At 39.8% G+C, this 14,685-nt stretch overlaps 2 protein-coding genes across 4 annotated transcripts in view; one reads left to right on the top strand and one right to left on the bottom strand.

Annotated features, from left to right (window-relative positions):
• psip1a (PC4 and SFRS1 interacting protein 1a) overlaps positions 1–4,712 on the top strand; it is a 41,571-nt gene extending 36,859 nt beyond the window's left edge. For 2 of the 3 annotated variants that reach the window (XM_087995067.1, XM_087995073.1), the window contains exons 14-15: positions 3,334–3,463; positions 4,539–4,711. In XM_087995067.1, coding sequence (XP_087851193.1) covers positions 3,334–3,463; positions 4,539–4,635 — 227 coding nt within the window. In that variant the 3' untranslated portion in view covers positions 4,636–4,711. Of the gene's footprint in view, positions 1–3,333; positions 3,464–4,538 lie in introns of all 3 variants that reach the window. The other variant, XM_087995068.1, reaches the window with a different exon arrangement.
• Positions 4,713–9,174: 4,462 nt separating this feature from the next.
• The window catches only part of snapc3 (small nuclear RNA activating complex, polypeptide 3), a 31,613-nt gene continuing 26,102 nt past the window's right edge, over positions 9,175–14,685 (bottom strand). Inside the window, exons 8-9 of the mRNA XM_043720596.2 lie at positions 14,135–14,242; positions 9,175–10,883 (exon numbers count right to left, since the gene is read on the bottom strand). Of these exons, the coding sequence (XP_043576531.1) occupies positions 10,736–10,883; positions 14,135–14,242 (256 nt within the window). The 3' untranslated portion in view covers positions 9,175–10,735. The remainder of the gene's footprint in view (positions 10,884–14,134; positions 14,243–14,685) is intronic.

The raw sequence follows: 14,685 nt of genomic DNA, 5'->3' as shown, positions 1-14,685 counted from the left end.
ACACTGTTTTCTTTCAAAAGTGCTACAGCTGAACTCCCAGGTGAAATGAGTCAAAGCTTTTATTCCTGGTTAGTATCCAGTAACTCTGCAGGGGCATGGGAACCCAGACTGTAGCTTTAGGGTGCAGGACCTGGAGTGTAGGGAGGTTAGGAACATGGCATCAATTTCAAAGGAGGGTGCCTGTAAACAGGAAAGTGGTTTGAAGTGTGTATACTTCAATACAAGAAGTATACGAAATAAGGTAGGTGAACTTGCAGCGTGGGTTGGTACCTGGGACTTCGATGTTGTGGCTATTACGGAGACATGGGTAGAACAGGGACAAGATTGGCTGTTGCAGGTTCCAGGGTTTAAATGTTTTAGTCGGGTCAGAGGTGGGGGTAAAAGAGGGGGAGGTGTGGCATTGCTTGTCAAAGATAGTATTACAGCTGTGGAAAGGACGATGGATGAAGACTCGCCATCTGAGGTAGTTTGGGCTGAGGTTAGGAATAGGAAAGGTGAGCTCACCCTGTTAGGAGTTTTTTACAGGCCTCCTAATAGTCCTAGAAACGTAGAAGAAAGGATTGCGAGGATGATTCAAGAGAAGAGTGAAAGTAATAGGGTGGTTGTTATGGGGGACTTTAACTTTCCTGATATTGATTGGGAAAGCTATAGCTCAAGTTCGTTAGATGGGTCAGTGTTTGTCCAATGTGTGCAGGAGGGTTTCCTGACACAATATGTAGATAGGCCAACAAGAGGTGAGGCCATACTGGATTTGGTTCTGGGTAATGAACCAGGCCAGGTGTTAGAATTAGAGGTAGGTGAGCACTTTGGGGACAGTGACCACAATTCGGTGACTTTTACTCTAGTGATGGAGAGGGATAAGTGTGCACTACAGGGCAAGAGTTATAGCTGGGGGCAGGGAAATTATGATGCGGTGAGGCATGACTTAGGATGTGTGGCTTGGAAAAGTAAGCTTCAAGGCAAGGGCGTAATTGATATGTGGAGCTTGTTCAAGGAGCAACTATTGAGTGTCCTTGATAAGTATGTACCCGTCAGGCAGGGAGGAAAGGGTCGTGTGAGGGAGCCGTGGTTTAATAAGGAATTGGAATCCCTTGTTAAATGGAAGAGGGCGGCCTATGTAAAGATGAGGCGTGAAGGTTCAATTGGGGCGATTGAGAGTTATAAGGTAGCCAGGAAGGACCTGAAGAGAGAGCTAAGAGCAGCAAGGAGGGGACATGAAAGGTCCTTAGTTGGTAGGATTAGGGAAAACCCTAAGGCTTTCTATAGGTATGTCAGGAATAAAAGAATGACTAGCGTAGGAATAGGTCCAGTCAAGGATAGTAGTGGGAAGTTGCATGTGGAGGCTGAAGAGATTGGGGAGACACTGAATGCATACTTTTCGTCAGTATTCAATCAGGAACAGGACATTGTTGTCAATGTGAGTACTGAGTCACAATTAAGTAGAATGGATGGCTTTGAGGTATGTAGAGAAGAGGTGTTCGAAATTCTGGAAAGGGTGAAAATAGATAAGTCCCCTGGGCCTGATGGCATTTATCCTAGGATTCTCTGGGAAGCAAGGGAGGAGATTGCAGAGCCATTGGCCTTGATTTTTATGTCCTCGTTGTCTACAGGAGCAGTGCCAGAAGATTGGAGGCTAGCAAATGTGGTTCCCTTGTTCAAGAAGGGGAGTAGGGATAACCCTAGTAACTATAGGCCGGTGAGTCTCACTTCTGTTGTGGGCAAAGTCTTAGAGAGAATTGTAAGGGATAGGATTTATGAACATCTGGATAGGAATAATGTGATCAAGGATAGTCAGCATGGTTTTGTGAAGGGCAGGTCGTGCCTCACAAACCTTATTGAATTCTTTGAGAAGGTGATTAAGGAGGTGGACGAGGGGAAAGCGGTAGATGTGGTGTATATGGATTTTAGTAAGGCGTTTGATAAGGTTCCCCATGGTAGACTACTGCCAAAAATACGGAGGTATGGCATTGAGGGTGAGTTGGAGGTTTGGATTAGGAGTTGGCTGGCTGGAAGAAGACAGAGGGTAGTAGTTGATGGCAAAGGTTAATCTTGGAGTGCCGTCACTAGCGGTGTTCCGCAAGGATCTGTTTTGGGACCATTGCTGTTTGTCATTTTTATAAATGACCTGGACGAGGGGTTAGAAGGTTGGGTGAGCAAGTTTGCGGATGATACGAAAGTCGGAGGAGTTGTAGACAGTGAGGAAGGATATGGCAGGTTACAGCGGGATATAGATAAGCTGCAGAACTGGGCAGAAAGGCGGCAAATGGAGTTCAATGTAGCTAAGTGTGAGGTGATTCACTTTGGTAAGAGTAATCAAAAGATGGGGTACTGGGCTAATGGTCGGATACTTGGTAGTGTGGATGAGCAGAGGGATCTTGGTGTCCATGTACACAGATCTTTGAAAGTTGCCACCCAGGTAAATAGTGCGGTGAAGAAGGCATATGGCGTACTGGTTTTTATTGGTAGAGGAATTGAGTTCCGGAGTACTGAGGTCATGTTGCAGTTGTATAAGACTCTGGTGCGGCCGCATCTGGAGTATTGTGTGCAGTTTTGGTCGCCATACTATAGGAAGGATGTGGAGGCACTGGAATGGGTGCAGAGGAGGTTTACCAGGATGTTGCCTGGTATGGTAGAAAGATCGTATGAGGAAAGGCTGAGGCACTTGGGGTTGTTTTCATTGGAGAAAAGAAGGTTTAGGGGTGACTTGATAGAGGTGTACAAGATGATTAGGGGTTTAGATAGGGTCGACAGTGAGAATCTTTTTCCACGTATGGAGTCAGCTATTACAAGGGGGCATAGCTTTAAATTAAGGGGGGGTAGGTATAGGACAGATGTTAGGGGTAGGTTCTTTACTCAGCGAGTCGTGAGTTCATGGAATGCCCTGCCAGTAGCAGTGGTGGACTCTCCCTCATTATGGGCATTTAAGCGGGCATTGGATAGGCATATGGAGGATAGTGGGCTAGTGTAGGTTAGGTGGGCTTGGATCGGCGCAACATCGAGGGCCGAAGGGCCTGTACTGCGCTGTATTCTTCTATGTTCTATGATTGATAGAATATGTGAACACTAAGTGTGGCAAGTATCCCAATTGTAGGGCACATTTGTGAAAGACAATTGGTACTTGTTGACTTTATTCATATGTAGCATATGACAGAGTAGGTGTCTCTAGGAGAGAATAGAAAATTGGGGAGATCCTTTTTATAGTTTATTGCAATAGAAAATTTTGAGTGAGCTTTTCAATGTTACTTCAGCGTTTTGATCCCTGGAACTGCTAGCTGTGGTGTAGTTTGAGCAGCTTCTGTAATACAGCTAAGTAGCCTCTTTCCTGTTTATCAGCTGCTAAAACAGTGAATGGAGAAGTTGTAGCACAGGATACAGAGAATGACCACACCTTGAAAAGAGCAGAGAACAAACCCGGCGATGAGAAGAAGAATAAATCGGACGCTGCACAGCTGCCACAGAACAGGTCAGTGTAATGAAGTTTAAAGCTTGTTGGGGGTTGAAATCCATTGAGGACCTGGGTCTGAATGTGGTTAATCTGTTTTTGTTAGCTACTTTATCACTTTAGTAGAATGGTCCATGCTATGGACCTTCTGTGGTTGCCCTGAGTTGTCAGTTGGTGAATGGGCTGGATTATATTCTGAAATCCAAAAGGTGCCACTAATTGGTTAACCTGTCATGAAGCAGTTCTGTTCAGATTACATTTTCAAATCTTGCAGTCAGGAGGATGTGGCATGTTGGTGTTGAGCAGTGTTAGGTACAGCTAAAATTACTGGCGCTCCTCATTTCTGTACTAACGTAATCACCTCCACTGCAGAGATTAGATACACAAAAGGATTTTCATTCATGGTAAAGTTCTTCATTAACACATCTCACATTAGCTGATACAAAGGTGTAGAACTTGCTGCAAAATGGCAATATATCTCCCAATTCAGGCCCACATATTTCAACCTACATCTGAGCCTACAAAGGAGCTTCGCACTACGCACCCATCTATTTAACTATAGATTAACTGCCCAACCTGGTATTATTATCAACTTTTATTTAGGAGCTTTGGCATAAGAAATTGACAACAAACCATCTTTTAAATAAGATCACTCAGCACAATACAGAACAGGAGAAAGTGAGGACTGCAGATGCTGGAGATCAGAGTTGAGAGTGTGGTGCAGGAAAAGCACAGAAGGCCAGGCAGCATCCGAGGAGCAGGAGAATCGACATTTCAGACATAAGCCCTTCATCAGGAACAGTACAAAACAAGGATGGATTAGTCCTGGCTCTCTCATTTTTGTCCAGTGCCATTTTGATTGATGTCTCCAGTAACTTAGAATAGAAATTTATTTTCACGTGCATTTTTAAATGAAAAATACAGTGAAAAGTTTTATAAGTCGCCCCAGCACGGTGCCTACGTCAATGACAAGTTGTACATATCTTAGCTATTGGAGGGGAGAAGACTAACGGTTGTCCCTTTTGAGATTGAAATGATGATTTTAATCAAATAAAATGTGACCAAGTAACTCATTATTTTCTTTTTCTCTTATCAGTGAACTGCATCAGTCTGATGCCTCGCAGTTGGCAAAACAACCCTCGGCCAATTCCGAGGCTGAGCAGATGGAGACTGGACCAGGAGCTGACAGCTGAGTAACTCCAATCTGCATACTGCCACCAAATTTAAAATGTAGTGCCTAGCACAGGAGTTGTTAGTAGTACGTGGGGAGGGGAGAGGGCGGGGGGCGGGAGGCGGGGTAGTGCTTTTGTTACCTTTTTTTTTGTAAGTTCTGATTTGTAGACAACTTGCTATTTAATACTGGATATCCAAAAGGGAAACCCCCATAAAAGCAACATAGCAGCAAATAAGCACATAGTAGTGTTTTACTACATAGAATTGCTGAAGCCTAGGTGTACATTTTTTATTTGGATTCTTTTCCTGCCTCTGTTGAAAAATGTTTTATACAGTAATTGGAGGGTGGTGGGTTTTCCTTGTTTTTGGATGTGTATAGTAAATCAGTGGTGTTTTTATGTTGATGTATTTTTTGTCTTAACCTGTCAAGGCCAAATCTGCTTTAACGCCAAATAATCAAAAGTAGTCTTCGTTCCTGCCCATTTAATTGCAGGTTGTATCGTAAAGAAACTTCTGTGCGTTTTTTAAAAATCTTTTTTTAAACATTTTTGCTTTGGTCTAGTAAATCAAGTTTGTTGCAGAAGTATAGTTACGCTTTCTTGTAATAGCCTATAATGGTTCTGTGTGAAGTTGTTATAGAATGGTTATGTATACCAATTAGTTTTTTTTTTAAATACTAGTGTCTTTGTAATGCCAAATGCTTCCACTTCAGATGAGCCATAGAAGCACTTCTGATGTGTTACATTTTGTTTTGTCCATTGGGGAAGGATTTAGGCCTTAAACTTTGCTGTAAACTTGCAACAAAATAAATGTTTGGTTCCTTAATACTAATTAACTCCAGTCTCTTTAAACTACCTATAGGTGTTAGATGACTGGTGTGAATATTCCTTTAATAATTCAAGACCAATACAAAAGAACCCTAATTCTGTTGTTGCTTTCATGCATATGTTGTGAAACTTCTCTCTTCTGTTCCTTAGCGTTCACTAAGTGCAGCTGTACTATTTGCCTTAACTACTTTGTGACAGTGACTCCATGGTTCGTTCATTTTATAGTGTCATTTGTAACAACTGTCTGTTACAGGCTGGACAGGATTATAGTTGCAAGATTTATTGATATGTTAGAAATAAAGTGGAGCCTCTGGTGTTACTATCCAGTGCTTCAGACTACACCATAATAACAACAGCTTTGACTCTGGGTTTGCAGGGTATGCTGGTGTTGATCAAATCTCATGATGTTGGCAAGAATGTGATCTCCATTCTGGCTAAAATGGAGGTCACTGCTATGAGCTGGACCTACCTTTGGGTAGAAAACTCTTAAAGCACAATATAGAGATGAATTGTCCTTTTTTCAAAGAGAGGTATCGGTGCTGTTTCCTGTGGATAAATGGTTGGAGTACTGTATGAATGCAGGGCATGATATCAGAAAGTTTGTTTACTACACTTTCATATTCTGCCACCTACAGTCAGAATAGTAATAGCCTTCAAGAAGGCATAAACTGAAATATTTACTTCCATGCACTGACCTATTTTAATAAAGTGTGAAGTGAAGCATTTTAATAGGAAGAATGTAAACTAAATGATGTTTTGAAGACTTCAATAACAGACTGTAGTGTCTAATAAACAACCTGTGCATACACAAAGATTAGGTGAAGGTTATTAAAATGGCTGTGGGATCCTTGGTTTTAATAGAAGCAAGGTCTGTTTTTACAGCACAGACATCCTTTGCGCCAATCTTCCTTCCCCTTAAAACTTCCTACTCCTTACCTTGAAATGGTGACCCCTGGTTCTTGACTCTTAAAAGGAAGTATTTCTCCCTGTCCACAATGTCTATACCCCTCAGAGCATGGAAAGCTAAAGGAAAGAAACCCAGTCTATCTGGTACTGTCACTGGTTTGCTGCAGTCCAAGCAACATCCTGGTTAAGCCCTTTTGCACCATCTTTAGTGCAATTTCACATTTCTGTAGTTTGGAACTTCAGCTATGACCTAACTAATGTTACATACAGTTCCATCATTACAACATGCTCTGATTCAATGCCTCAGTTAAAGGCAAGTATCTTTTTAACCACTTTATCTATCTGCCTTCAAGAATCCATGGACATGCATACAAAGGTCCCTCTGATCCTTTTTCCTGGGGTCTTACCATTTATTGTGTATTTTCCCCCCCCCATATTTAAAATACCACCAAAACTTGTTATCTCTGAACTTACTGATTACCCTTAATTCATGTCTAGATAATTAATCCATACAACAAACAAAGGGACCCATCACTGTCTGCTTTCTGCCAGTAAGCCAATCTTGTATCCTTGCCAAATTGCCCTGTACTTTGGGCTTAATCTGTCTGCCATGCAAGGCTTTGCTAAATGCAGAGTACAAAACAAAGGAAGTTATATTAATCTTTAGGATAAGAGCTTAATTAAATTGCACTTATTTATATGCTAAGGCAACCAAAACTATAGACACAATTACCTTTGCATTCAGCTAAGAATTGTATCATGCAGGTGCACAAATCATTAGAAAGTAAAAGGAAAAAAAAACTTAGTTTGGTTTATTATTTTTCACACAAGGAACAAAAGCTGGTTCCCACAGGAACATGAAGATGCCTCAATTAGAATACAATGGGAGTAAAGGGAAGACATCTCTCAATCATCAGTGTATCAAGGCTTATGTGAAGGATCCCCCTTTTTATATGCTGCAATTGCATAACTGTAATACTTAGAAAACAAATGATACCTGGCATCATTAACAAGGCCGTTGGACAATAAGGTAGTGGCTGTAAGCCAAGGTTTGGTCAAACAAACGTTAGTGGTTCCAAATTTCAGGGTGTAAATAAGGGATTTGAGCAGACCGGTACATTGAGGCACTTGGAGGATGGGCCAGGGACACAGGCATATTTTACACAAAGCAAAATAGGGTAATAGTGCAATTAAATAAACAAAATATTGATGCTGTAAATCGGAAATATTTTATATTGTCACCTATACTGGATCACTTTCTTACAATTTAAAAAAAGCAGGAAATAAGAAATTAAGCAAAAGAGAATGTCCACATTCTGCCCAGTCACTTGCTCCTGTCTCTTTCTCTGATCATCTGCGCCCTGAAACCTACAGCAACCTTGGGGGAACTGGTAGGGTCCTGCTTTAGATGCTGTCGCTGCTATCTTGACTCCTGCTCCAGGTCCACCAATGCCACTGCCCCAAGTCTGCACTGGGTCCATCTTACTGCTGTGACCAAGTTGATCAAAAGAAGGTAATAAAAAACAAAAACTTTGAATGGAAGGAGCAAATCAAGAGCCCAAATACTGCCTACCCCACTGCTGCAATCTTGCCTTATGGTAAGAAGCTTAATACACTGGATGAACAGGTCAGGCAGCAAGTATAATATTTTGAAGAAAGGTCATCGATTGATATGTGAAAGTGGAACTTCAGTTATCATTGAACCAGTTGTGATTTTGTCATAAGGAAGAAACTCCTTGCCCTTTCCTGGTGTGCTTTGCATAAGACTCCAATTCCAGATTAACTGACCTCCAACATGGCTTGGCAAACCATATTAACTTCTCAGGAATTTTAAAGTACTTCAAGACTTGCACAAAATACCTCTGATTCAACAACTGGCTAAGTTCACTTATTTAAACTCTTATGAATCACACATGGCAAAAAAAAACCTAATGCTTCCCTCTGAAGTATTGCAAATGGAACTGAACTTTACAAATTTTTATATAGTAAACCTGCATTACTAAACCAATGACCTAACCACTATCATAACATCTAATATTTCCAACACTTAACATTTTGGTAGTAAAGAGAGTTTTCAAATCAAAATGTGGACAGTGATCAATAGAAAATAGTGTGAAGTTGTCATTTGCCAAAAACCAAATAAAGCCTCCCCAAAATTCATCTCAATAAAGCCCCTTTACAGCTAGCAAACAGAGGCTTTACATTGAGTATCAGACATTGGTTAGACCACTTTTGGAATAGGGTGTTCAGTTCTGGTCTCCCTACTATAGGAAAGATATTAAACTTGAGCTACAGGGAGAGGCTGAATAGACTGGGGCTATTTTCACTCTGAAGCCAGGCTCAGGAGTGACATCAGAGGTTATAAAATCATGAGGGGCACAGATAGTATTAATAGCTAAAGTGTTTTTCCCCTGGGATAGGGGAGTCTAAAAATAGAGAGCTTAAGTTTAAGAGGGGAAAGATATAAAAGGGACCTGAGGGGCAACTTTTTCACACAAGGATGGTGCGTGTATGGAATGAGTTGCCAGGAAAGTGGAGACTGGTAAAATTACATCATTTAAAAGGCGTCTGGATGGGTACATGAATAGGAAAGGTTTAGAGGGATATGGGCCAAATGCAACTGGATTAATTTAGGATTATCTGCTCATCATGGACAAGTTTGACCATGCTTTTCAACTCAGTTTTTTTTAGTCACTGTCATGAAGTATTTCCAAAGACTGAACACACATTGCAATATTTGTGTTCTACCATAGGTAGAGCGCACACCTGCATTATAACCACAAGGAACCGATAATATAGAAATTGAAGAACACTATTAATACAAAGTTAAACAATTTCAAAATTCACTTTATTTCCAGTTATCTTTACAAATAAAGTCACTGGATTCACAATTTATACAAGTCAGAGTACATGAAATAAAAAATTGCAAAGCAACACAAAAACAAGTTGTAAACATATCATTGGGACTAATCAGTCCAGTTGTGCAAAATCATCTCTCTCCAGGCACCTTGATATCTAGCCCCTATAACAGGGCTTCCAAAGGTGAGAGTGGGGACCCCTAAAGTTGGGTTACAAGCTCCAATGTGGGTACAATCACCACAAAGATCTAACTTGAGTCAGAACAACTGTATCGCTCACAAACAGAGAAGCCCCCATTTACAAAGGATTCCCCCACCCCTCTTGTTCTCAGGTCTCCCGTGTCCTCTACCACAGCTTAGTTCTCAGTCAAAGGTTGAGAATTTTTCAAGTTAAAACTGGGGACCTGGTGGGAAAAAGATCACCACTTTATTCAAATACAATATGATAAGCTTACCTCCAACCACTAATCCAAAAAGAACTCCTTTGCAAAAGGAGCAAAATATAGCTAAGCTCAATATTTTGGCCCCAAAAGCACAATAACCACCTTCATTAACGTGAAGAAAACACTAAATACAATAAACATGACAAGTAATCATTCATTAACAAATATTATTTCTTAGGATAATGCAGTCTGTCCATTGGGGCATGTGGAAATAGCAGAGGATTTAGCTAAGTACAATGTTCTTTTATTTCAGTGATTAACAAAATTCTAAATTACATTTATTGGATTACTTTATCAATAAAGGATCACAATTCCTGGTGAGCGCGAGAGACATTTAAACTAACATGTTTCAAAACATCTTAAAATTTGAGGTTTGAAGTTACAGATGGAATTCCTTGCATCAGCACAGTGCACAACCTTCAAAGAGATATCCAACATCATCAGTAAAATAGTTATCTTTTAATCTCTAAGTTTAGCAAGTGATGCCAAATTTAGAAGTTTTACATTAACAGACACCATTTGCCAGAAACTGAATAAAGACTCCCCAAGATTCATCTCAAATAAGCCCCTTTACAGTCAGCAAGCAGAGACTTACATTCACACCAATCTGGGTTAGCCTTGAATCCAAATTTTGGAAGTAAAGAACAACCCATTAATTTCAACAACAGGCAACCTTCAGTATAGAACAAAATCCTTTGGAAGAATGAGTGACTATGAATGTGAGTGCTCAAGATGGAGGTCTGGGAAGCTGAGTATAATTGACATGAAACCACCAAAAAGGCATAACTCCAGCATTGTTACATAAGCCAGCATCTCTGTTTGGTCAACTTCATAAATTTATTCAGCCTACTGCTTTAGACAAGATGCCTTGAAATTTAATTAAACAGGTTCTAAAGCAGCTTGGACAGTTTGGAACTTGGTGATTGCATAAAATTATTGTTTGGAATATCTAAGAATGTAATCCTTATGAAAATGTTGGTGCCACACACAATGGTGTGAATCCAGTCCAAAATTTTCCCACCAATTTCAATTAAACCTCAACAAAAAATTAGTAGCCAACCAGACTTGGCTAATTTGATACAGCATTTAATTAAATATTCCTGGATCAACATAGGGATATGCAAGAAATTCTCCCAGTTTATTGCCATCAGCATCATAGTGAAGCATCCTGAAACATGTGTCACAGAAGAAGGCAGGGTCCTCAGGGGCAAAACTATCATTGTTGGTCACCCACCTGAAAAAAAAGTGACAATTTTATAAAATTATACTTAGAATAAACTTGACATTTTTAATATTCCACACTCCAGGATGGAGCAAATCACCTCACCAACTTTACTGTGTATTCAATAGTGGATTCTATACACATTTTTGTAGGAACAACCTATTTCTCCCAAACTGATTCTATTTGAACAGACCTTTCTGCTGGACATAGGTTGTTGTAGTTTGGTAAGCAGGCAATGTGACCAGCAAAGAGGGACAATAATTGATATTAGCATGAAAGAAAAACATGAGCACAAGTTAACTCCTTTGCACTTGTGACAATACTATGGTACTAAGTGGTGTATTTCATGCTGGTTTTATGAAGAGAGGTTGAGACAGAGATGTTGAGCGGTCTGTTCCATGCCAATTAAGTAAACAACCTGAGGGGCTTGGAGTTTTTTTTTTTAAAAAGAAAAAAGTTGGAACAGTAGAAGCAGTGTGACTGTATGGGGTCAGGCTCCCACAGAACCTTGATTTCAGTTTAACTTTCAGTTGCTACTGGGGTTTGGAGCCTGCTAGATATCTCTCCCTGCTACAGCAAAACACTTGCGTTCTCTCTTTTACAAGGTTTTCTCTTGACTTTCTTTTCTCCTTGACTGGAGAAACACTGCTTGTGAGACAATCTATTTTACCGAATTTGCCTTTGCCAAGGATGTGTTTATGGGATGTTACTATCTTGAACAGCTACTCAGCGGTAGTTAACATATATATTAAGTATTTTGATAAGAGTTACAGTCAAGTTTTGTGCAAAAAGGGGAGGTAATCGCATATTGTTTATGAAGTGTGTCAAATGAAGCAGTATCATACAGCTTTTCCAACTTTATGATTTATGATCAAGAATTGCTATGCTTTTGGTAGTTCAATTACAGAAAATAGTTTTTAGAACGGTCTGCCTTTTTGATACATGTAGGTTTATGCACTAAGTACTAATAACAGTACTTCTACCATGTAAATGGAACTTAACTAATAGGTTGATGTGGCTTGCAGGCAACATAAAATCTTTAACAGGACATTGCAATGAAATGCTATCAATGACTTCAACCTCATTAGTTATCCAATAACAAACCCAAATCTTAACACTTATTATATGCAAGTTTCCATATTTAGCATATAAATAGGGTGAACCTGATCATGTAAATAAAATTACAAAATCATCTCCTTCAACTCAATCTTGCAAATTAAACTGGTGTTATTTAATTCACACTAGAGATTTACATTTATTTTAATAAAGTTAAGGCATTTGATAGTTCACAAAGAATATTACATGCAACATTTCAAACCAAACTCTCCATCATGTAGAGAAAACGCACCATTACTGGTTTATGAATAACAACGATATCATAAATAATATCCTGTCTGACAAACAGACACCTGCACACAAGATTAAAACCAGAGTGAATACATCTGTGACAGTATTACTTTTGTTTGGTGATTTCATATTCAATTTCTAAGTCGTTGAAAATATTTTTACTTTGCAGATGTGAAAAAACTCACTTTAGATTCCTCCTATTGCTAATCATAGGTGGATTTTAAAAAGAAACAGGCACAGTTTTTTTTTAATGTACAGAAAGATGGCATCTTCCCACTTCTTCACATATTCCAGTTTGATGATAAGCAACCCAAAGTAACTTCAATGAGCAATGTACTGGCTGTGCCACGACATGGATCATTGTTGTCAGCTGTTCCTCAATTTAAGGAGGACTTTTACTCAAGTTGGCAGCAAAGTTTCTGCACTAGATCTTTGCTCGTCATATACTAGCCAGAGTAGAAACAGGATGAAAGGAAGGATAAATTTGTTGCTGGAAGCATGGTGCAACAGGCAGGGCATCAGATTCTTGGGACATTGAATATGTATCCCTCAGCTGATGCCAAAAAGAAATGGGTTGCACCTCAACAGATTGGGATCAATATTTTCATAGGGAAGTTGGCAGGGGAAGGTTGGGGCAGTATAAATTAATTGGCAAAAAAATGGACACTTGCACAAAGTAGAAGAATGTGGTACATAAAGTGAGAGCCTCGGTCAGTACTCAAGAAGAAAGCAGTACCATATAAGGAAGGAGCAGACTAAGAAGGACTATGAAGAATACAAAGACTGAATGAGTTGTACAGAAAGGATCAGGACAGGCAATAAGAATAAGTGGTGCATCTTTTAGGGAAGGATATGCATCAATTTTTGAAGGTGACAACATATTGAGAGAGTGGGAGAAAGTGAGGACCACAGATGCTGGAGATCAGAGTCGAAAGTGTGGCACTGGAAAAGCACAGCTGGTCAGGCAGCATCTAAGGAGTAGGAGAGTAGACATTTCGAACATAAATGCCGAGCATTCCTGAGGAAGAGCTTATGCTCAAACCGTCGACTCTCCTGCTCCTTGGATGCTGCCTCACCGGCCGTGCTTTTCCAGCACCTCACTTTCGATATTAAGAGAGTGGCTAGCAAAGGGTATGGGATCCTGGACTTCACAAATAAAAGCATTTAGTATGAAAGCAATAAATTATAAAACTCTGGTCACATCCCAAGTCGACTGCCATTGCCCGCTCTGGTTATCACAAAACCTGTGAAGTTCCTCAAGAGAAGCAGAATTTTAGTAGGTGAGAGTGGAAAGGTAGAGGCTGTTTCCCTTGGAAAGGAGGAGACTGAAGGGAGGATTTGACAGAACTATGCAAGGTACTAACAGGTTTAGACAAGGTAGACAAACAAATAAAAAAAACTTATCAGCTCACAAGGGGACACAGATTTAGGTCTTTGGGAGAGGGATGTAGGTGAGAGAGAACAAACTTTTTAAGAAGGTAGTAATGACCTGGAACTCTTGCCCACAAGAATGGTGGAGCAACAGTGATTATCAATGACTTCAAAACAAAACTGGATGAGAATTTAAAGGAAATAAAATTTGCTGGGTTCAGGGACCAAGTTGGGAAGTGGGACCGACTGGATTGTCCTGCAGGGAACCAGAATAGATCTGATTGGTGACTTTCCAAATTGTATATGACACCAAGTTTCTTGAACATGCACATCTTTGGAGCACAATTCAGTCTTGATTTAGAGTGTCAAATACTTTTGTCAGGTTGATGAAATACAATGAAGAGTTCTGGGTGTTGTTCTTTACATTTTTCTTGGATTTGTTGGGCAACTAAGATTATGTCTGAAGTTTGTCTGGAAAGTCTCAAGTGACATTGTAAATCAAATGTAAGCGTTTTGAAGACCTTATAATGCAGTGTACTACCTACCGAACAATGAATAATTTGCAAACAGAACATTTCCGTGTCCACATCCAGTGTTTTTTGATCACACACGGGTACAGAGTTTTATCTAGGCAATCATCATGATGGACAATTCTGTAACAGTAAATAAATAGGTATTAGTGCTTATATCAATTTTAAACTACACATAAGCACAAAGTATACCACATTTGGAAGGGAAGCGCTACTTTGGTTTACAGTTACATTCTGCTTTGAATGATTAAAAATGTCTATAATTTTGATGTTTTTATAAACAAATTTCTTTCTTTAGCAATTTGGTATTGCAGCATTTTACATCTGAGTGACAGTACAGAAGACTGCAAACTCCTCAAGAATACCTTACTTCAGCTGTAAGTATAGAGACCATTTCAAATTCAGGAATGGCAACAAGTTGAGGGAAAAACACACAAAAGTTAAGTTGCCCAATTCTCACTTCTTATACCCCCTCATTCAAGCCAGAAATGTAACTGAGTTTTTTTGAAAAACCAAACTGCAGTGCCAAAACACTAGAAAGAAGCAAAAGAGAGAGCAAAGAAATC

This window comes from Chiloscyllium plagiosum, unplaced genomic scaffold (assembly GCF_037043375.1).
Source record: "Chiloscyllium plagiosum isolate Xiang-an unplaced genomic scaffold, Cpla_swu_hap1 HiC_scaffold_2, whole genome shotgun sequence".
NCBI classification, from domain to species: Eukaryota; Metazoa; Chordata; class Chondrichthyes; order Orectolobiformes; family Hemiscylliidae; genus Chiloscyllium; species Chiloscyllium plagiosum.
The sequence above is the reverse complement of the archived record's forward strand: the minus strand, read 5'-3'. Positions and strand labels throughout refer to the sequence as shown.